This window comes from Sparus aurata, chromosome 21 (genome assembly GCF_900880675.1).
Source record: "Sparus aurata chromosome 21, fSpaAur1.1, whole genome shotgun sequence".
Classification (NCBI taxonomy): Eukaryota; Metazoa; Chordata; class Actinopteri; order Spariformes; family Sparidae; genus Sparus; species Sparus aurata.
The window spans coordinates 26628642-26653129 of NC_044207.1; the positions used below are offsets into that span (position 1 = coordinate 26628642).

Consider the following 24488-nt stretch of genomic DNA (forward strand, 5'->3'; position numbering starts at 1 on the left):
TGGTTAGAGCGCAGGTGCCGTTAAGAGCTCGTATCAACCTTCCGATATCAGCCAACGGGGACCCCAAGTGGAGGGAGGGGACCACTTTGACTACATCCCCCTCCCATCCTCCCCCCCTGCATCCAACTTCCTCCCCCCTGCCTCCAACTTCCTCCCCTTCCTCCGTCTACGACTGATCGATGTTAATGATCCACCTGAATGGAGACCACTGGTACGGCCATTGACGAAAAAAAAGGAGGAAGAGAACAGAAGGGGGGGGAGATCGATGGGGAGGTCAGGAGGCGAGCTCCCCCGAGGCGAGGAATATGGTAGGCTTACATCTGCTCCCCCTCTGCCCTCCCCCAACCCCACCCCTCTCCTGAGAGGGTTCAGATGGTCTTTTTATCACCCCGCCGGCTGCAGCTACATGGACTCCCTGGCTGTTAATTAGAGCACGCCACTGCAGCGGGCTCGGGGCGTGTGCTTGTACGTATGTGTGTGTGTGTGTAATCCTGTGTGTGGGTTTGTAGGGGGTCGGACTCTGTATTCCAGTCAGGTCTTTATCAATGCTGCAGATATAGAGTGTAGGTGGACCTTGGACTGAAGCTGGAGAGGGAGAAGCAGGCAGAGACATGAGATGATTTAGATATCGCCCTGCTGTAGGAAAATAAGTGTATATTAAAGAAATATGAAATTATTGTTTTTCATGTTTGTTGTTTATGGCTGAAAGTTAAATAAATACAAAAGACAGTTTGCTGCGTATCACTTCAAATGAATTGTTGAACAGCAAATAGTCCATAAAATGTCTTATAATTGGGAAGAAAATAAAATAGCCATCACAATTCCCAAGAGCCCGAGGTGACGTCTTTGACAAGTGACCAACTGTTAAAAACCAAAAGATGTTTAATTAACACATTAATTAGGAGGCCAGTTTCCGCATTTGAGAGGACGGAGTGAAAAACGCCCGATCGTTATCAAGATTAGTGTCCTTTGTTCTGTGAATCGTTGGGTTTATAAATAGAAGCAACAACAGTGAAAGATGAATTTCTCTGAGTGTGAGCTCACGTGTGTAAGCGCTGAAAATCACGCTCAGCATCCGAGCGTAGACGTTATCGCCGATCAGTTTGTTATTCGTAGTAGCACGGCTGAGGCTGAATCTTTAATTAATCTAGTTCCTTGATGAATCTATTAATCATTTGGTCTGTAAAAATGGAGGAAAAATGTCGATCTTTTGTCCACAACCTAAATATTCACCATCACAGAGGAGTACACCAGAAAATGTTCACATTTAAGAATCAAAGAAATTACATTTTTTCTCTTAAAAATTGACTCAAACTGATTAACCCTAACCCTTTATTAATAGTTGACAACTAATTGATTAAATGCTAAATTGTTGCACAGAGGAACCTGGGCTCCTGCATCAATACTGTCTTTACATATTCATCCACAGTGGGAATCACTCTTAACAACATTAACGTCGGTCTGTTCGGTTAATTGTTTAATTCATAAACAGAGACAAAATAGTGATGGTGATGTCTCCAGATTGCTTGTTATTCTTAGCAGCACGGTAAAAGTCTGTAACCAACCGTTTGTTCCATTGTTGATTAACCTGTTAGATCGTTTTCTTGATTAATGTTATCTAAAATCCTCACACCTCTCTCGTCCTCTCCTCTTCATGCTGCCTTACTTTACTGTGAATGAATGCGAAACATCTACCTGGCGATAAAATATTCTAGACGTATATACAGACGGGTGCAGCAGACATGTCTGCTCTGCAGGTTCAGACAGAGCAGCAGACTCGGAGCTGTGCTGGACACCGAAGTACAGTTCACTGGAGAGGAGAATAGAGAGCTACAGGTATTCAGCCCGGCTACTGGATGAGTCAGCGGCTGCTTGAAATAGATACTGCGGGCATGGCCTTGATCACACTTTTCACCAAATGAATCATTTATCAAACACAAACACTGCTGCGCAAAAAAAAAGCACCGCTTATTCTTCATCTCCTGGTTAAATTGATAAGACAGCCTATGGAAAAATGCGCCATGTGTGCATAAACACCGTGTGTGTCAACAGCGTTCGGGGGGAACATTGGCACCGGCCGACCGGCATTGTTCCCTGGAGCTTTGTGTTTGTGTGTATTTGTGTGTATCAAGAGGTTGAGAGCGTAAATTTTGGCCTGGTTATGTTTGCAGAAGGGCAATCAGGCCCTGTGCCCAAAACCGGTCGGTGGAGCCAAACGAATCTGGGCAAATATGCAATTCATGCACCAGCGTGAACCCACACACAGACACACACACACACACACACACTAATACTAGGACATACAGGCACACACACAAAGTCAAACACACAATGCATATGATGCAAACAAACAAACATGAATCCAGGTTTTCTCTTCCTGCCTCTCTTTGTGTTTCCTTCAGCCACCCAAACACAACGCCGCACGCACACAAACACTCGCTCTCTGACAGAAAAATCATCATTTGTCCCGGCTAAGAAAACAGGTTGCCTATTCATCTCTCAGTTCATTTCAGCAGGGGAACGGCCGTGCGCATGAAAGAAGCCTGAATAAAAGCCGATCTCGGGGAGCCTGATTCGGGATTAATCTGCCAGCGCTCAGCGGTCTTCAGAGGCTGTAATGCTTTGACTCCCATAGACTGCAGGAGGGCTGAAGGGGAGCACTTTAAATGCTAATGGCCCTTTATGATAATAGATCACAATACAATGCAGACTCGGACTTAGCATCATAGATCAATCCCCCCCCCCCACCAAAAAAAAAAAAGCCCACGTGTCCCCGCCAGCCTGACTTCGGCCTCCCTCACAGATCGAGCAGCCGGAGACTAAACTCGCTGTTCCGACACAGAGCAGTGTGTTACGTACAAACACGCATGGAGAAGAGAAACGGAAGAAGGGGAATACAAAACAGTGACGACGACAGGGGTATATATATGATGAAAGAGCCGGTTCGCCACTCAAGGAGTGTAATCCTCTCGCAGGCTGAGTTGATGCTCTCAGTTGTTTTCAGACCGATGCTGCTTGAGCCGCCGGCCTGCCAATGCAGCAGCCGCCTGGGGGGAATCACTGATCTGACTCTGTTGTTCATTTGAAGGGTGTTTGCCGTGGTGGCAGAACATCTCTCCTCCCCCTCCTCTCTCACCCTCTTCCTCCCCCATCCCTCGCCTCCCTTTCTCCTAAAATGGGACACTGGGAGGTGAGTATAATCAGGATTACTCTGCACAAACCAGCCCCTACACACACAGATATGCACATGCACGCACCCCGAAACAAAGAGATCCACGTGCATGCATTCACCCACATGCACAGTCGTGATGGTGGCTGTGCATCCACACACACACACACACACACATACGGACACATACATACAAGCGCGCACATATATACAGAGTTGCAGTGGTGAGAATATCTCGCCCACCAGAGGTTTTCAAACATGCAGAACTGCAGATATTCACATCTCCTGAAGGCGGAACAACACAACTGCAGTGTCCATAGAAAAGAGCAGTTGGGGTGGAAGAGGGAAGGGGGCGGGTGAGGAGGGGGTGAGGAGCAGAGAGCCTGTAAAAATGCAAAGGGAGGAGAGGAGACAGAGTCTGGATAGACAGTGAGGGTCAGGCAGAATAGATGGCAGGGAAAATGAAAGAATGAATAAAACAAGAGAGAAGAAAATTAGAAACGGACATCGCTGTGGGCCAGAGAGAGAAGGCTGCTGGAGTCAAGTGCAGAGAGATAGAGTCAGAGGAGGAGGAGGAGGTGGAAGAGGAGGAAGAGGAGCTGGTAATGGGATTGGGAGGGCTGGTGATGATGATGTTGAAGGCACAGAAAAGAGTGATCTCTCCCGACCATAACCTACCACGTCTCCATCCATTAGGCAGGCTGAAGCTGCAGCCCATATCCTGTGGCCAACCACAGGCCCCTCGCACCGTACTACACTGCTATTAGTGTCGGTCAACCATTAGACAAAATGATGAGATGAAACACATCAGGGGATGAAAAGACGGTGGTGGTTCGGTCAGTAATGGAAAGCATCCTCTCTACTTCGGAGGCTGGTGGACGTTTTCTTCCGATGGAGCCTCGTGAAAAAGACCCAAACACATTTCTGTGCATTCTGACATGATCTATCCGACAGCATATCACTCTGCGGACTGTCGAGTCTTTTGCAGGTGTGTGTTTGAAGGCATGCTGTTAAAGGTCAGTCAGAGGCAACGAGTTATACTTCTAGCTGGACTGGGAGAGTGGAGTCTACCAACGCGCTTGTCCGTGACTGAGTAAGTGAGTGACAGAGTTTAACAATCGGTCGAGGCAGTTGAGTCTTAACGCTTTGCTGGCCAATGATTTTCTAAATTAATCTGCACAAAAAGTTATTACGTCACCAAGGGGCGTACCGCTTGGAGGCGTTTGTGCCACGAAGCGCTGCCCGCTTCCCTTCTGTTCCCGACTGGGCTGTCCAGATAGAGCGCCCCGCGGCGTGGCGCTCCACGGCCGAGTGGCTGCATGTCTGAAAGGCCCGCGGCGGGCAGAGGGGGACAGATGGTTGTTTGATGGAAAAAAAAAAAGCCATCAGTCTTTTTATAGAAAAATCATAATGTAAGTAGAGAGAAGTCAACTGTAAGCTTCTTGGTCATGAACGTCCAAATCTCAGCACAGAATGTAGCTTCCCGAGGTGCTAACAGCTAACCACGCCAGAGCGTTTGTCTGAGACGTCGTCCTCGGTATTTGTTTGGAAAATGGCCGGCACTTCTTCAAAATTCTTGGCAGGTGATTTGAAGATCCATCCATGACAGACTTCTTTCAACCAATCGGATCAACTAACCATGTGATTGAAAACCTTTTGGTGCTTGCCTTTGCTCCTCCTTCAATGAAATATACTTTCAAGTTCTGATGTGACTGACGCTATAACAGCCTCCAGCTAACCGCTTAGGAAGCCGCTGACGAGCAGTCGGCTCTTCGCCGTCGTCACATCCAAACCACGGCCGTGGCTGCCAGGAGTTCCTCGTGGGATGCTGATTGGTTGAAACCAAACCACATAGCTGAGAGCCTGAGCCAAGATCCAGCGGCCTCGCAAGGAAAGAAAACAGAAACTTAACTAGAGTTTACGCTCGAGTTTGAGAAGTTTAATTACTTTACAGTTTACTTTGAAATTCTGGACCAGTTTTGAGTAAACTGTGTGACAACAGTGCATTGTGGTTTTTTTTCCCCAAATGCGATGATAAAGTGTTCTGAATTGGCAAACGCTTAAATTCGCACCTCTGACTGGCTTCTCCTCCAGAGCGATTGCTGCTGAGGCTTATGGGTATTGTAATATTTAGAACCATTAGTCATGCCAAGTGGAAAGAAAGAAACATGACTTTTCAGAAACAAAAGATGAAATAACTGAAATTTGTGGCCAGAATATAAACTTCATTAAATTACCAACAAACAAAAAAAAACTAAAATATCTCTACGGTTGATTGAGGATGTCTTAGAAAACGTTGAAATAGGAACCAAAGGGTGGGTAATAAAGACAAAATCCTCTATCACTGTATATGAAATTTTATCTCATGATATCAAACGTTTCCGGAAAATCTATAGAAATTGTTCCAATAGTGATGTATGTTGTTTGGCAAAGCTGGTGAACTAAATGACTAAAATATTGAGATACTTTAATGATACTGATCTTAAAATCTAATGAAAATCCATAAAATCGCCATAAAACCGCCCTGCTCATTGATTTGCAACATGGCCCACGGTAACATAACACACCCAGAGATATTAAAGGGACATCCAACACCATAAAGAAAATCTTCCATACTGTCAAACCAGTATATATCACATCACCCAGCGTACACATTGGCAGCCCGTCTCTGCCTCCTTATCCAGCGTTTGAGAAATGAAATTATTATGCTACTAACAGCTCAGAGTCTGGTTGGTGCTCTGGGTCGAGTATTTGTTTCATTCATCACGGCCCTGTATTCTATTTACGGCGCAGAGCACATCAGCAGATTAGGAAGAATCAAAGAAAGCTGATTCTGTTGTCACAGGGTGAACGGGGGACGTCATGGTACACAGATCTCGGTAAGAGAAAAGTTTACACAAACCGGGACGGGCGCAGGCGGCCACACACACGCACGCTGCGAGGCTCGCCCTCGAGGTGGACTTTATGTGGTAATGTGCTTCAGATTGGGGCTGTGTGTGCAGAGATGATGGGCCGGGGAACAGATGGACAGGAGTCTATTCCCTGGGCTACCAGCCTTCTGCTTACCACACAGCCCTGCCAACTCCACAGTCCCCATCTCTCTCCTCCACTTCTACACCCCCTCCGCTACTCCACTGACATTTCATCTCTATTGTTTCACGCCATCCTGTTGTGTTATCAAGTCATCCCCACCTACTCGCCCTCCATCGCACTCCCTCTCACCTCCCCTCGACCTCTTCCTCCCTCGTTCCTTCTCTTCCTCAGTGTCCCCTGGCAGAAATAGGTTGTCTGCCAAACTGAGGCCTAATCCCCTGATTTTTCTTCATGTAGTAACAGCCCGTGCAGCAATCCCTCTATTCCTTCGTCCTTTCCTGCTGTGCTGGGCAAGCGGCCAGCTCTCAGATCTCAGGCTTGCAGCCACATGCTGCAACTTTACTTCATCACATGTTGGAGCAGCACATTAGATACGTTTCCCTCCAAGGAGGCAGGGTACATTAGATTAACACCCTTTAGCTGGGAAGCGCAGTGATTACAGCAAACTGGGATGCTAAAACGCCCTTCAGCTCGCACGCTAGCTGGCCCTGTCTGCGGCCAGATCACGCTCGGTCGCACTCGAGAGGGACTATAAAAAGAACAGTTGACTGCAGCCTGCTGTGGCGGCAGGGTGTGGCAGGGCTCTATTGTCACATCTACTACTGACAGCACAGGGAACCGGGGACGACGGCTGAAATCAGGTGTGTGCACGTGAGAGGAAAGCGCCGCTCAAGTGGAAAAGGGATGGAGATGGGCTGTGCGTGTGTGCGTTTTTGTGTGACTCACCTCTGATAATGGCCAGCTTTGCGGTGACAGACACCTCTCCTTCACTGTTGCGTGCCACACACTCGTAGATGTTCTCATCTCGGGGCGCTCTGAGCGGTTGGATCCTCAGCACAGCACCTGCACCTTCATCAAACTCTACGGTCTGAACGGCCACAGAACCGCAGGACAAGACACATCAGCCACAGCAGAGCAGAGACGTGGATTATTACTGTGTTGTTTATCGGTAACTTAGCATCGTCTTCTCTAAGAACAATAACGTGATAACAAGACTTTTACACTTTATTGATCTCCTGGAGGAAATTCCTTTTGTTTTACTTGCCCCCCGCTTCCACGAGGTCAGTCCCAGCTGGCCTTCCAGGAGCTGGGAGGGATTCAGTGTCTCGCACAAAGACACTTCAGCAGGGTAGATACTTAGAATCATTGGGGGGGTTGAATGTGGGTTCTCTGGTTGAAATCTCTAACTATGAGGTCATGTTACCGCACTGATACACAATCAGGCCTTTAATGTGACTGGGCTGCAGGAATTAAGAGCTCTGTGGAGAAGCCTGCTGAACAGCATGTAGCTGCAGGACAGCAATATGTGCATTCAATAGAAAATAAAGCATCATGCATAACCCTGCGCTCTGAATTTCTGTTGCATTACTTTGTCGTCAATGATTACATCTTGTAGTTTCTGGTCAATCTGGCAACCCCAACTGTGGTACGCTTGTCAAATTTTCTATGTTAAAGAAATATTCCTTTTGGTAAATACACATGTGCGCTCTCTTGATGAGAATTAGCTGAGCGGAAAGATTCCACCCTCATGTCTGTACGTCAATGCTGAAGTTAAGCGGGGAGTTAATTAGCTTAGCTTAGCATAAAGACTGAAAGCAGCGGCAAACAGCTAACCTCAAGATCCACTGAGCAGCGCCTCTTATTATATCCGTCTTGTTAAATTTTGAAAACCTCAAGATCGTAAAAAGACTAAAAGGCAACAGTTTCGACAACCTTACAGAATAAACAAATTAACTAGAACTTGTAATTGCGCTTCAAAGATGCAGTTAGTTGGAATATATTGTTACCTCAGGCTAGCTGTTTCTCCCTAGCTAATAGTCTTTATGCTAAGCTAAGCTAATCAACTCTCAAGAGGAAAGAAAAAAGTCAATTTCACTAAAAGTTGAACTACTCATTTAAAAAACAAGTTTATCGCATATCTAAAATCCAAAACAGAATATTAACAATTTATATTTAAAGCCATATCTAATTTAGCAAGAGTAAATATTGCAATACACAGCATAAGCTAGAAAGTATATTATAGCGTATACGTTAAAATATTCATAGATCTTTATTGCTTTGCATTTCTCATGCTGCTGCAGTGGGAGGTAACCGTTGAGCACTGTGACAACCACCTCGATACGCTGGGAGTTGACCTTCTTGCCCTTCTTGTTCCAGTAGACGACAGGCTTGGGGCTGCCGCTGGCCTGGCAGACAAACGATGCCACGCCCCCCGACACTCCGATCTGGTCTGTGGGAATCTTGGTGAACTTTGGGGGAGCTGGGAGATGGAAGAAGAGGGGGAGGGAGGGGAGTTCATAAATAAAAAAACACAAGCATGAAAATTGATAGTCACACCCAGAGGACACCGGAGTGACAACACAACCAGCGACGACCCCCCGCTGACCACGCCCCGCCTCGCCGTCAGAGGACTGGTCAGGCTGACTTGTGCCTCTGACGGCTTGTGTGTTGTGCTTACTTCCTGGGTATCATCTAGAGGACGTGCTGAAGGACTTCCTGTGGGTCATAAATAAAAGATGGGGTTGTGCTTCAGAGGAACATCTCTCTCTCTCTCTCTCCCTCTCTGTCTGTCTGTCTCTCTCTCCTTCGCGGCTGCCTCCGGGGCAGGCTACCCTCGTACTGCAGGCAGCACAGGCTGTCATGACATTAGAGTGTTTCACAGGTAGCGGAGAAGTGTTGGCTGCAAATTCACAGCATATAATTGGTTTAAGTGTATTAATACCAGAGGTGTCATTTTGTGCCTGCGCTCTCCTACAAAAGGCTTTTGCACTCGCACATTCTGTCGACGATAACGAACGCAGTGAATCCACCGCCATTAGTCGTGTTAATTTTCCAGCTTTGGCCTCTTGGGGTGGGGGAACAATTTGAGCTGCTCGTTTTTTCATGTGTTGTGCGACGCGGAGACGCAGCGGCTGCCCTCTGTAAGAAAATAGCAATTTCCCGAGTCTGATATTGAGCCAACAGTACTGAACCTATATTTCTCGGCTGTGGCTGAGTCAGATCAATCAAACAACTTCATGCACCCGCCCACCCCGCGCTATCTGTCTGTGGCCTGTTGCCATGGCGCCCAGCTTAACTCCTCCTCAGTGCTATCCATCAGGGTGAAGTCAGGATGACCCTTACCATAGCAACCTGGATCCCTCCTCCCACCTCCCCTGAGTCTGGGTGGGTGAGGTCCTACTGTGTTGATTCACTTCTGCTCCGAAGACGGCGCATGATGTTCTGGTGCGAATCTGCTCAGAACAGACGACATCTACTGCGCGTCTGTCCGTCATGGGAGAGGGTTTGCATCCTATGTTGCTCCTCTTGAGGATTATTTCATTCTTTTCTGCTAAAACATGTTTTTTTTTTTAATCAAAGGTCTAACGTACTACAGATTGTAAAGCCCCTTGAGCCAAACTGTGATTTTGGGCTACACAGGCCTAAATAAAACCGACGTGACAGAGCGGCAACGAAAGAAAAATAACTGCTTATCAAACGATCGCTACCCGATTCTGAAGCCTGCTCGCACTACTTCTCACTTCTGCTAACTTCGCCGGCTAACAGCCACACAGGGCGCTCTCCAGTTTCACTACAATGCCTTGACAGTAACTGAAATAATGGCATGTCAAAAGACTGCTCCGGCGCCCGCCGCGCTGTGTTGTGCCTCTGAAAGAACCGCTCTGAATGTCAGAAATAAAGTGGTTTCATTTTATGCTTGCCATAATCCTCAACAGGAAGAGGCAAAAAGCCGGTTCAGTATAGTCAATCAGAGCAAATTTATGCCCACCATTTTGGGTCTGAAGAGCAGGATATTTCCTGCCTGTTAGGCTCTCAAGAAAGGCACACACACACACACACAGAGCGTCGAGCAAATTGCCCGTCTTACCCTGCCAACAATACGAGTACGTGAATGTTCGGAAGTCCAAAAAATGTCATGGCTGAGGACGATCTTCTCCTGGCTATGGGATTATGAATTGAATTTCTCGTGCTTCTTAGGAGCTCCTACATGGGTCTCAGTGGCTTTATGTTGAGTCCAAAACTGTGTTCTCTTAAATGCGCTTCAACACCAATCCTCGACCCCACCGGCGATGTTACTACTTAAGCCTCTTGTGAAAGCCAGGGAAAAGCCCCGCAAGGCACCGGCTCCGGACGGATTTGCACTCAACACAGACTTGTAATGATCGGATGGTTCTAGAAACCTGTCCGGAAAACGAGAGACTAATGAGGAGCTCTGTCGCTTTAATCGCAGGTTTCAGTTCGTTGCGCTGGCCGAGGCAGGTCTACCACTGATCTGCCGCTGGTCGGTTTTTAATGAAACACCTTTGTAACCTGCAATCATCTGACTGACTCGCTCACTCCTGCTGAGCTGAGATATGCCCGGGACCAGCAGGTAAAGCATAATAATGTCAACAGCAAGTCGTGTTAACAAAAAGGTATAAGTGAGTCTGCTTCAATGGGGTTATTACCAAGAAATAAAAAGTACAATTTGGCCTTTTAAAAATGTTCCTTTAGGGATAATAATGTTACTCTTGGTAAAAATGTTGGACTAGTGCCTTAAAGAAACATTTCCTAACAGTATTAAGTGCAACCAGCTGTGGTCTGACAAGCCTTTGAGCCACTTTTAATAATGCATCTCTTCCTGTTTGTGTGTCTTTGCTGTCAAGGCCGCTCGCCTCTCAAAGATAAATGTGCGCAACAAAAAAAATGAGTCTGCGATACAAAGATGATGAGGGAGTGTGCTGTGCAGTTGCAGGAGGGAAATGTTTGTGTTTTCGTTACCGACTTCATTTGCATTTATTTGTTTGAAAGTTAAATGTGGATCGTGTTCTGCGAGGGGAAATGTTAAACGTGGTTTTGCATAGAATTTCAAAACAGCAATGTAAAAAGAGTAATTATCCAAAAAAAAGGAGGATGAAATCTGAGACACGTCGGGCCAATAAACAAATCTCACTGGTAGGACTGAATGTTATCTGATTAATTCATCTTCCCTTCACAAGTTGATTCACAGGTGATTTTAAACTACTTGCCTAAGAGGCTAAAATTGGTCCGACATGACAAAATGATAAACAATTAAATTCTAGTAAGTGGATATTAATGAACTTGTTTACGGGCAAATTTATAAGAACCTAGAGTTTGTCAATCGTTAAGAATTTAGAGGCAACTAAGACAACTCATGTAGGAGATTTGAGGAGAAAGTGTTTTTTCTTGTTGGGTGACCCTGTTGTGTTCACAAATAAGTAATCGCGTTTAGGTAACTGAGAGTTCTGCGTGACTTTGCAGCCAAACACTCAATACGCAATCCAAGATGTTCCCGTTTGTTGTGAGCACAAATCATTCAAATTGGATCGGCTTTGCAGGAGAAACAGCGAAGAACAAACGTCCCCGTTCTTAATTGGTGTACATTTTTTGGTTTAATTGTTTGGAGGTGGTTTAAATCTGCGTCTTCAATCTAATTTACAAGTTGTGCAACTCGTCCTGTTGATGAGGAGAGAAAAGAAGAACTCGGTGGATTCTCTGTAGGTGGTCTGAAGGCAGAGAGCTTCAATCCCACAACATTTCAACTGCACGCTGTGTGTTGTGTAATTCTCCCTCTTCAGTGGATATAAAAATATTTCTGTTGTGACGTTGGTCCTATCAGAGGATCACGGCCTCATACTGGTTACACAAATGGAAACATACTTTTTGAATAGATTTTCCATTTCCTGAGAAGATCTATCTGCATCTTTAGTCTGTATTCGCTTTCCAAAAAATCAGCTTGGTTATATTTTCAGAGCAGTGACAGCTGTGTGTGTGTGTGTGTGAGAGAGAGAGAGCGAGAGAGAGAGTGTGTGTGTGTGTGTGTGTGTGTGTGTGTGGGTGTATGTGTGTGTGGATCACAGAGGCATAAAATCTGTGGAAATGTTGTAATCAAGGAGATGATGAGGAACATGCTGATGGGACCTCCCGGCTTATCAAAACACATTAACAACGCCACAGTCCATAGATGATGTACTAACAGTGCACGCACACACACACACACACACACACACACACACACACAGGGACGCACACAGAGACGCACGCACAGACACGAACGCACACTCACAAAAGGATGAACATACACACACATATTCACACCTTAGTATATCACATTTATGGCTGACAATTTACATCAGCTGTCATTCAAGCAAGAGACAGAAGGAGGCAGAAAGGTATAGCTAGCGAGCTATATCGAGACAGACAGACAGACAGATAGATAGATAGATAGATAGATAGATGGATAGATAGATAGATAGATAGATAGATAGGTAGATAGATAGATAGATAAATAGATAGGTAGATGGATATTCTCTGGCTGGGTAATGCTGGATAGATGGCTAGCTAACTGCTACAGCAACAAAGCGTTTTTTTTCTATTTTAATTGAATTAATAGATAGAACGATTGAAAGAAACTCTTGAAACATTTGTGGTTCAAATATATCGAAAAATATGGTTACTATACAAAATGTGGCTGAAAATAAGCTTTTCACTCCACACCGGTGAGCTCAGTATTGCTAAAACGATAGCGGGCAGCCAGATGGATAACTAGCTAGCTACGGTAATAAAGTTTTCTTTAATTTGAATTAAATCAATATATAGATGGACAGAAAGAAACTCCGGCATTTGTGGTTCATATGTAAAAAAAGTGCATTAACAATGTAGAAAATGTGGCTGAAAATTAGCTTTTCACACCTAGCCAGATAGCTAGGTAATGCTAGCGAGCTAGGTAGCTAGCCAGTCCTCGAGATAGATAGATAGATAGATACTGTACGCTATGTGGCACAAGTATATATTGAAAGATATGTTATCTATGTCCAAATGTGGACAAAACAAACTTTTAACACCTAGCCAGACAGCTAAGTAGTGCTAGCTAGCTAGATATTTAGGTTGTCAAATATACAGATAGATAGACAGATAGACAGATAGATAGATAGATAGATAGACGGATAGACGGATAGATAGACAGATAGACAGATAGATAGATAGACAGATAGATAGATAGATAGATAGACGGATAGACGGATAGATAGACAGATAAACAGATAGATAGATAGATAGATAGAAAGATAGATAGATGGTCATACCTGGCCCTCCACACACGCTGCTCAGAGGACTGGTTAGCAGGATAATGAGCGGCAGCAGCAGACACAGGGGAGAGGAGCTAAGGCGGAGCCCCAGGATAGGCCTCCTGGACTGGGCTAGAACTCCAACCGTCCTGGGCCGAGGCATGGCACCACCGTGGGTTGGTTGGAGACGATGGCGATTCGAGTCGGGCTTCGCTCAACAGGGGTAGGCACTCTGCAGACACACACAAAACCATGAAGGTCAGCTGAGTCGAACGAAAGGCACAGTTCCCTTAATCTGTGATCCATCGCTCTGCTTTTTGGGAGCGACGGCAGGAAACGTCAGCGCGCCATAAGGAGAAGCGGGGAAAGCATACAATAATTCATGCAGACGCAGAGAGAACATCCTCATGAAGAAAATTAAAGACAAATTCATGCTAATGCAGGATTAGGTCTTTTGATTTCGCCAGAGCACTTCTGACTTGGGATTAACAGCTCAGGCAGGCCAGCGCTGACTGAACTAATACCAGAACAATGGAGCCACCGCTCAACAACTAAGACAAGAAACAGACCGAAAATAGTTTTCGGCGCACTGCTTCTGTATTAATAAGTCTCCTTTTCTAGTGAGCCGTGAAATGAGCTGCAATGATACATTTTTAAGAGTTTTTTTCCCCCCCCCCTCTCTCAGACGCCCTAATAATTTCATTTCACTTTAGCTCTGGCCTAATTCCTTCTTAGCGCTCAGTATTTTACTGTTCTGGTGGCACATAAAAGTGTTAATGCAATAATACACCCGGAGTGTGCCGCAGTAATGGAAAACACTTAAACAAAGAGGATTGAAGGGGTCAGTCGGAATGCAGGAAAGATTCAATAACGGCAAAATGTATCAGGAACGGCTGCTTTAATAGACGTCCCCCTCCTCTTGTTAATCCCGAGCCTCGGGGGGGGTGGGAGGGGAGGGGGAGGGGATTTCCGCGAGGATGTTTGCTCTCTTTTACGCACACAAACACGCGCGCACATCTGGAAGTCTGGACATAATTCGGCCCTGTCTGCTTTACAGAGCTTTGGACAAGCTGTGCAGAAGCTCCCGGCCTTGCGAGTCAATATCTCCACAGTCCGATGTGTCAGAACGCAGGTGTGGAGGCTAAATGAGAAAGGGGCCTTTGTGAACCTGCCGTATATCACACACACACACACTTCCAAGGATTACGTATATGCTCCAGGGGAAGACGTTCAGGGGGCCACATTGCGATCGGCAACATAAATATGCACACCCCATTATAGGCGAGCTTTTCACCCCGACGTCGCCCGCTAACAAGGGCAGGAAACGGAGAAGCAGAGATCAGGGGGCCGACCCTTAAACGCCCTCGCTAAACGAAAGAGGCATTTTCTGGTGAGTTACATATTCAAAGACTCCTCCGACCACTTATTGAGCTAATGACCTGCTCAAACACATTACCGTCTGCCAGTTCCACCGCTAAAAATAGCTCGTCTGAAAAAAAAAAAAACATGGCCGACTATCTGATACGGGGCCCCGCTCTTTTTTCTTTTTCTTTTTCTTTTTCTTTTTCTTTTTCGCGCCGCTCTGCCCTCGTCTTATCTGACGCCGCGTAATAGACGACGATAGAAAAAAAAAGCTTTCAGCGTCCCCCCCCCCCCCACCCCCCTCTTTTCAATTGAACAATGCGATAAGAGAAATCAGATCAGGGCTCATTCAGGCACCATTGGCAGCATGTTAAGTAAATTCTCCTCTTACGGAAACTCAATTTGCCGCTGTTAATCTAACTAGGAATACTGCTCTGCGTGGAGCCGCTGCAACATTAGCGTTATAGGTGCTCCTCGTATGTTGCAGCGTCTGCCCTCCTCTGTCCTGTGTGGCGGGATTTGGGCGGAGAGGGGGGGAGGGGGGGTGGCTGGCTTTCATATCTCTCCCTGACCTCAGTCTAACCCGATCCATCACTCTCGGCTCATCCACCCCTCCCTGTTGTCTCTCACCTGCTGACAAAGCCCTCTCTCACCCTCCGCCTAATCCTTAATCTTACCCCCGTCTCACTCCTGTATTAGTCGGCGTATTCCTGAAATCTCTCTCCTTCTACTTTCATCCCCCCCCCCCCCACACCGTCCTCCTACAACCTCTCCTCTCTTGGCGCCGTCTCCCCCTCATCATTCATCCTCTTCTCTTTCCAAACGCACTCTAACCCTTGCTCGCATCCGAAAAAAAACAAAAAAACCCTCTTCCTCGCCGCAGCTGCCCTGCACCGGCTGCTCCAGCTGTTGTTGGTCCATTGACACAGTTCAAACAAAGGGGCTTAGAGCATCCTACAGCTGTGAGTGTCGAGGGAGCGAGCCAAACAAACAGAATACTCAGACGCAGCGGCGGACCGGGATCAGTGTCCGCGCTTGCGACGGCGGTATTCAAACGGCAAAAAACCCCCCCTTCCCCTCTCTGGAACGGGCAGATAGCGGGGCTCGTCGCAGAGGCAGAAAACTGAAAGGTGTGAGCATTGTGAGCGTGAATATTCTCATGACTCAGGCTCTACCTACAGTCTGCACAGCCCCCTCACTGGTACAGACAGCCTGCTCTGCCCTGATCATCTGGCTCAGCATCCAGAGAGAAGACAGCAGGAGGTTGGTCTTATTACCTTTTTTTCTTCTCCAGCGCGACAACACAGATGGTCAGCCAGGCAGATAGATTGATGGGGGCTACATGCGCTGTTTATTGCGGGAGAGCAGATAATGACACCATAGCTCAGGTGGTGAAATGTACACCGGTGATTGTGCTCCATCAGGCTGATGAAATAACATTGTTTAGGTGGCATCCAACCTGCCCCTGCTCCGTCGGGGGGTCCTTGGGAAGATGACATGTTTTGTTTTTCTCACCTCGGCCGACTCCCACCCCCCTTTTTACCCCTTTTTACCCATGATGCCTTTCGCCGCAAGTGGGTTGAGGCTGGTCTCACAAGGCCTGTCTCCATGACAACCAGCCAGGAGCGCTCACAGAAAGACCAGATCTGTTTTCCTGCGGCACCCAAAGCTAGCTGGGAGACGGCAACACCTGATCCAAACCCCCCCCCACACACACTTCTACCCCTCCATCGCTCTTTAATTCGGATCCAGCGCTGTGAGCGAATGCTGCGTGTGTGCTCGGGGGCGGTGGCGGGGGCGGTGGTGGTGGTGAACGCCTGGTTCAGCAGAAAAAAAAAATGCGAGATCATAAAACTTTTTTCTTTTTCATTTATATTTTAAGGGGGAACACGACGGAAGGAGAAAAAGAAATCCATCCCTGAGCAATGCGCCACGACGCTTTGCAGGGGTGAATAACAATATTACATCCACTGTCATTTGTCCTCTTTCGCATTTTTTTTTTCCCCTCCTTCCAACGACTCTGAATTTGTAGGGTACACTTCTATTTTTCCGCGTGAAAACAACCCCCCCATCTTGAATTATGCATGGCTTTGTTCGCCAGCTTCGGCGGAGGAAAAGTTTGTCGTGGAAAAACTTTTTTTTTTTTTTTTTACGAGGGAGGGGCCGGGACTGATATTACCTCACGTTTTCCTCCTGACCCCGGACCCCGTGGGCACATAACACTCACAGGGCTACACACACACACACACACACACACAAACAAACACAAACATGGCAGATGGCAAAGCATCATGGGGGAGATTGGCACTCACTCTCTCACACTTCCCTTCTCTCTCTCTTAAACACACAGCCCACAGACACACAAATATGCAGACACACTCGCATGAGCACACACCACGCACACACACACACACACACACACACACACACACACGTTGAGGATCAGAGGCACAGGATGAAGCACGGCTTACTGCAGGCATGAGCTGCACCACCCTGGTTACATTTTTAGCCGTGGAAATAAACTATCTGAGGCTCCCTCTCTAACAAGAAAACACACCTGTCACTCAAACACGCAGATTCTTTGCCCTGAATATCAATGAATCCTGAGACCCGGGCGGCTCGGCTGAAGTCTCTATCAGTCTGTTCCTAATGCTGCAGGATGCCGGAGTCAGGAATGCCGTCGCCCCGCGCGACACAAATCAGGGTTATTAAGGGCTGGTATTGACAAATTGCGATGACATTCCCATCCAGGAGCAACAATCCTCATCAGTCGCTCTGAAGCTACGAACAATGTTGGCGCTCGAGTTTGAAAATCACAGCGGCGAGAGGGAACATGAGTCATGGAAACAGCAAGCCCACTCCAAACCCGTGGGTACGGAAGGAAAGCCCATATTTGTAATTATCTACCGGTCGTCGTTTCTTCACGGGCGAGCAGCGAGCGGCTGAAGCTCATCGATCGGAGCGGAAAACGCGGACGCTGGCCGTTACGATCGTTTATTTATCCTCATTATTTGAACCACTGAGCGTAGTTTTTTTTTAAGTTTGTGTCATTATAAACTCAATATCTTGAGGGTTTGACAAAAAAAAACAAAAACATCACTCTGGTCTGTTTCAAATAATGATTTTAATTCCTTATTTTTAATTGTCGATCGCTAAAACAAAGTTATGAGTGGGTGGACTAATCACCCACTAAAACATTAATTAATGTAAAAACAACAGCTTCATTGAAACCAAAACGACTGAAGGGAACGTCAGGTGTGTTTTCTCGCCTCCGTTCTTGGATGTGGTTGTTTTTAATCTCCTCTTCGGCTTATCATTTGTTCTTTGCACTGTGTTTTATCTGTTGCCTGAATTTTGCATTAATCTCTATGCTGCAGTCTTTGACAGCTCCTGCATTGCAATAAAGGAGTTTTTTTTTTTTTCGACTTCTGCGAGACTTAAAGGTTGAATAAAGGAGATGGAGGAAATGATCTGTTGCTTTATTGAGTTGAGAAAAACTCATTTTTTTCTCTATTTTTAAAATATCCGTGTTTTTTTCGTGTTCATGCGTGAAACAGACAAGAGAAAACAGAACAATGGTTTGATGGATTAAGGGGAGGAACTGCAGGATAAAACACCGTGTTTAAAGCCCCACGTCCAGATTTCTGTTCTATGCAATGCAAACGAGCGCATATATAATTAGATAACATTCTAAAAATGAAATATCAGAAAATCGGTTTTCTAGTTGTGCGTTGTGAAGTTTCCGGTGACATCTTAGTTAATAACTGTTCGTCTCCCCTTATACTGACAGCATGTGTTAGGTGAGCGCTTGTATCAGATAATTTCTTGCAATTGAAGGTTTTCCCATATTGATCCGTGTTCGCACTTGTTCCGTCTCTTCCCTTTGATGGAAACATATGTAGGTATTCAGCTGTGTTCTCTGTTGGAGTCCTTTCAGCGGCTCCGCTGGGAGTTCTCCTTTCACATGTTCATACGTCATCTTCAGAAATCCAGCAGGCTTTTTCTCATTATTGTAAAAATAAAGATGTCTTAGAAATAGCTTTCTTGGGATCATGAGAAGAATGAATTAAAAGAAGAAGAAGAAAAAAAATGATATCCACCCACAGCCTCTCTGTGGCTGTCTGTGGCAGGGAGCGTGAGCTGTGCTTGAGGCCACAATTTAATTAACGGATCACCTGCAGCTAACGGAGGTCGAGGACACGTGCGCCCAGCATTTAAATACAGAAGAAAGAGAAACTTGAACTAATGTAATTGTGTACAATTTCCCTCAACTCCACTTTAAACTTCCTTCATTTCAGTCACATCTGCAGCAACTTGTGACCCTTCGTTTAAAGGTGGAATATAGAAGATTTGGCCAGCTGTCTAATTGATATCCATACACAAAAGGGGGCGGCATACCGTTGGAGTAACCGCTATATGCTGCTTACTGAAGCGGCGGTTAGCTAGTTAGCTCGGTTTGCCATGCATGTAGCTGTCTGGACTTTGAGCTCGGAGCACCAGGTCGGGGCTCGCTGGCTCTGCGACACAGCACACAGAAGTCATGACGTCAATAATGCTGTTTCTAAATGATTCTACTTTTTAACTGTTTGGATGTTTCCAACTAGAAATCTTACGGAGCGCACCTTTAACAACAGGAAGTGAAGAACATCCACAGACGTCAGCAGCGCACTGACAGGATTACACACCATCATTTCAGACCGTTTCAGCTGTTAGATTCTGGTCCCTATTAAAAGAATTTGGCGTGTGCTTCGTTTCTTTTTTTTTTTTTTTTTTTTTTTTTTTGTTCAGCACAGCCCCATTTCATAGCCGAGACACCACACATGGATTCGTGATTGAAGAACAAAAGGAGGGGAGTGGAGAGGGAAGCGTGACTGAAGCCTTCTCCTTCCTCTATGTGCTAAAATAACCAAACAAAGTTTCTGTGTGACCTCAATCTCTGCATGTCTAGGACACAGCAAAGCTGCTGCAGCCCAACAATAGCGCGGCAAATGCACGCCCACCCATCTTAAAGGGGCTCCAAGGTCAGACGAACCAAAACAGCTCAGATGAGGCATCTCGTAATGGATGCATCGGCCTCGGATGAGCCCGGCAACAGATGGACTGGCTGCTGCGAGACAGGAAACGTATTACCAAATGGTATAAAAGTACATATAGAGCAGATTATCGGAGGGGATCAGAGCAGACGCAACATACAAAAAGTGTTTATAGGCTGAGTGAAACTTACAGTTAGTGCTGCTGGGATTAGAAATAAATCTAAACGTTTCCTGTGAGAAGGGAAACATTATGACATAAATATACTAACGGAAATATCACGTGATAGAATATTTTCAAACGGCGCTAAATTGCAGCGAATTATTCTCCAACCTTTATTTTCACCAAATAATGGTTCATTAATTAATCTCTAATGCAGCGCCACCTGTTTACGGAGGTGCTGCTTTCATCCGCCAACTGCTCGCGCTTCAACAAAATGGTAAAAACAAATTTTCTGAAAAGGATTTTTTTTAAAAAAGCATTCTGACGCTATAAATACGTTCAAATCCTTTAAGTTATTGCTTTGCCAGTTTATGCCCAAATAGACCTGATTCTCGGTCGACGATAACAGCAGGATTCAGGGCATAGTATTTGAATTTTTTTGACAGGGGTAAGAAAGTCAAGAGTCGGTGTGAATGTGCCCACGATCTATACGCCCTAACGTGCGCCATATCCCAAACGGGGTTTAAAAATGGAGCGATGCGTCACGGCGCTGGGGTGAAAAACCTCACAGCTTCAATTTCCACAATTTTCATGCTTTCAAATAAGTTGAAGGATTACTTGCTCCTCCATGAGCTGACTCAATTTTTCAACCCCCTTAGGCTCATAAACCTCTTTCAAGCCCCTTAGGGTAATGCCAAAAATGCAATGTCATCCAGCTGAAACACGGCTGCCTTTCTCCCCCCCCCCCCCCCCCACCCCCACCCGGTGCCAAAAAAATTGACATTTTGCGGATACTGTTTCACCCGACAGGTGAAAGTTTGCCGAGCAACAAGATGTCCACACACACACAGACGCCTACGCAGCGTTCACTCGACTGAAACGACAACACGGAGCTCGCAAAGACCCAAACATGTCTCATAATTTCCCTCTCCCTCTCTCCTTCTCTCCTTCTCTCTTTCCGTCTTGCTCTTCAGAGGCAGCCGATCCTCTGTGCAGCGGCTCATTACGCAGGCTGATGGTTGAGTCCTTGTCAACTCACTGTCCAATTAGCATATCTGAGGCTGGCACAGACTCTTATCCTAGCGGGAGAGAGAACTGTATATACATACTGATGTCCACATAGTTATGCGCCTGCATGTACATCCCTAATTGTTAAACAGCTCCGACACATGAGGGGAGAAGCGCTGTGGAAAATTATCCAATCACAGGTCGCCGTCGCCGAATCACACAGGAGCCACACGGACGCATCCACACTGATAAACTGCTTTTTTTAAATTTTTTAAATTTTTTTATGAATTATCAGTCGGTGGATAAGTTTTGTTATTTCTGGGTTAATTAATGGTTTAGTTTGTCATTAGTGACTTTATTCATAATTTAGTGTGGCGATTAATAATTCAGTAATGATAATGCATCGCTTATGGCGCTGTATGTGGAGATAAGAGGATTAAAAAAGATGTCTCCATCGTTTGATAAAGCAACACTTGTGTAAATCTATCTATTTATCTATCTATCTATCTATCTATCTATCCATCTTGAGGGCTGGCTAGCTTCCTAGCTCGCTAGCTTTACCTAGCTATCTGGCTAGGTGTGAAAAGCTAATTTTCTGCCACGTTTTCTACATTGATAATGTACTTTTCAATATATTTGAACCACAAATGCTGGAGTTTCTTTCTGTCCATCTATCTATTGATTCAATTCAAACTGAAGAAAACTTTATTGCTGTAGCTAGCTAGTTATCCATCTGGCTGCCCGCTAACGTTTTAGCAATACCTAGCTCACCAGCGTCTATCTGTCTATCTATCTATCTATCCAGCGTTCACGGCTGTCATGCCTCAAAGCTTCACCTATCATTTCTCAATAAAATGAATGATTAAAAGTCCATAGAACGCCACACACACACACACACACGCTCGCAGTAAAGACCCGTGTCATCGAAGACACACCGCAGCCAATTAATGAGCTTCTCCCGGAGCAGGACTGAGGCTCCCTGACAACAGAGAACACCTTCATCTTCCCTGGACGTCATTGTCATCACCCCGGCCATCATCATATTTAAATGGGTGCTTCATTAATGAGACATGCCAGCCATTTTTTTTTCTTTCTTTTTTCTCCCCCCCTCCCCTGTTTCAGCTGTTTGGCAAAACCTGCACATCAGTCAGGAGACAAAGTGGGGGTGCTGTGTGAAGCAGGTTTCTTTTTTGAAGGGGCTTGTTGAGAGTGATAACAGCAACCTTGAAAACGCAGCGCTCTGTTTTAATAACCTCATATTGACTGATCGTTTCGTACGGCATTGTGCAACGGGGATGTCATTAATGTGCACTCTGCGGACGGACTACGAGTGGATACATCCCTCTATTGATATATCGGATTAATATTTTGCGAGCGGAGAACAGACACTTAAAATGCCATCACGCGGGGCCTCGCGAGCGCCGATGTGCACCGGGCGCTCTCTGTCCTCCGCTCGTGTGCTGCAATCTTGAAGCAACCCCTTAATTCATTCTTTTCTTATGTAAAAATATCTCCGGCGCCTTTGGGGAGGAGGCGCCTATTAATTTCCTGGAGACACACTGTGTTTGCCAGTGATCCAGCTGTCCCCTGCGTATTAGCGCTGCCATGGTATCACCTGTGCGGCTCGGGGTCACGTGACGAAGTCGTCCGCCGAGAGCTCATTATCTCACGATCCGCTCCGCAACAACACTGAGATCATCTTCACTTAACGGTACGCTTCACACCCCTCACTGTTTGGTCCTCGACGGCCTATTCATAGCACAGAAACGTTGCCAAATTACAGACAGCTTACAAGGCTATTAACCTAAAAGAACTGACGACCGAATGTACGAAACATTTACAACAAATCCTATTTACGCGCCACGCCAGGCGGCCGGCGCTCGGCAGTTCTGTCACTAACCAGCCATCGCATGACTTCCTGATGGAGATGAGGTTTGTGACGCCAAATGAATTTCTCCTTGAGGGACGATAAAGTTGTGAATAGGATTGAAAACCGGAGTAATGGCGTAGAAAAACTGCATTTGTCCTCCGTCTCATTGCTGGAATCAGACACTGTATGTGTCTGTGTGTGTGTGTGTGTGTCTCCGTAAGTGAAGAGATGAAATGCTTGTCAAGGGTAACAGACTCGCGCACGGATGCTTTCCACCCGACGACTCGCCATTATTTTCACCCCCGTCAAACAAATACTTTATCCACCCTGGCATCCTTCAGGAATTTGTGGAGACGGAGTAATCATGAAATGCCACCAACAAACAAACGCGAGGCCGCGTCAACCAGTCCACCGCTACCGCACCCCCGCACACGTCACAAAAAACAGATCACACGGTGCTCCTTCTGATCCTCGAGTCGACTTTTTCTAGCTTTCAAGTTTTCTTCTCTTGTGAGGGAACAGCTTCCCGGTCGTTGTCCCTTCCCCGTCCTGCATTGTGCAGGTCTTTTAGTGGAGCGGAGCTGTCTCTCTGATGCAATAAAGATGTTCTTTCACTAACCGGCAAATGGAGGCATGCCAAAATCTTTTTCTATTCTTGGATATGTGGAGCTGAGTACAACAGGACACACTTGACTTGGAATAGATGGCACAAGCTGCCGGGGCTATTTCGCAAAGGAAATTAAAAAAAAAAAGAAAAAAATGAACTGTATTGTGATGTGGAATTACTCCGATGAGACGTTTTTAAACGCGACTAGGGGAATAAAAGCGATGCTAGCGGATCTGTGAGGCTGCACTCAGGCACAGCGGCGCTCTGAGCTAAATGAACATCAGCGTGCTAACGTGCTCTAAATGACGCCGCTAATGAGCTGATGAGAAGCAGCTGTATCTTTACAATAATCAGCACCTTGGTTTAACATACGAGTATCCTAACATTTGCTAATAAGCACTGAGCACAGTACAGCTGAGAAAGGTACAGTTGTGAAGGTATTTGTGCAAAAAAAACCCGATGATGGCAGTTCACCAGAAAGTCCAGTTACACCAAACTTCATGGCAGTTCTTCCGACAGCTGAGACGCTTCCATCGTTCCTAGCGGCGCCAGAAGCAAAGCCGGGGGATCAGCGAAGTTATTACAACTCATCCCAAGGAGGACGCGACTGTCGGTGCCAGAACTCACGGCGCTCCGTCCAATGTTTGCCGAGGCATTTCGCTCAAACCCACGATGCGCGTCGATCTTTTCAAAAGTTCAGGGAGAAAAGTCAGCCGACCATCTGATACATCCTGCTGAGAGCATGAATATCTGGGCAAGGCGGTCCAAGCAAAAGAAGACAGATCGACGCTGCCATCCCTCGATCTCAAAGGCCTCCGCAATCTGCTTTTTCAGACTAATCATAAAGACCGCAGTATTAAATGTCCTCTCACTTCAGTTTCCAAACCTCACGTGACCTCTTCGACCAGCAGATCTACAGCAAATGAACAAAACCAAATAGAGTGATGCAGCCAACGAGATGGCTGTGGCGGTTGGACGAATGGCTTCACATGGCTTTTCCTCGGATAACGCCGACAATGAAACGCGGCAGATGAAGAACTCGTGTCAAAAACCGAGTCCACCTTAAACGCAATATTGTGTTTTAATGCTACAACTTGATGAATTCATTTAAAGTCTGGC

At 46.1% G+C, this 24488-nt stretch overlaps 1 protein-coding gene across 11 annotated transcripts in view; it reads right to left on the reverse strand.

Moving 5' to 3' along the window:
• Window positions 1-24488, reverse strand: part of ptprsb (protein tyrosine phosphatase receptor type Sb) — a 76709-nt gene that overhangs the window by 46221 nt on the left and 6000 nt on the right. For 6 of the 11 annotated variants that reach the window (XM_030402830.1, XM_030402829.1, XM_030402831.1 and 3 more), the window contains exons 2-4: window positions 13348-13561; window positions 8377-8522; window positions 6989-7130 (exon numbers count right to left, since the gene is read on the reverse strand). In XM_030402830.1, the coding sequence (XP_030258690.1) occupies window positions 6989-7130; window positions 8377-8522; window positions 13348-13492 (433 nt within the window). In that variant the 5' untranslated portion in view covers window positions 13493-13561. Of the gene's footprint in view, window positions 1-6988; window positions 7131-8373; window positions 8523-13347; window positions 13562-24488 lie in introns of all 11 variants that reach the window. The other 5 variants (XM_030402827.1, XM_030402824.1, XM_030402825.1 and 2 more) reach the window with 1 other exon arrangement.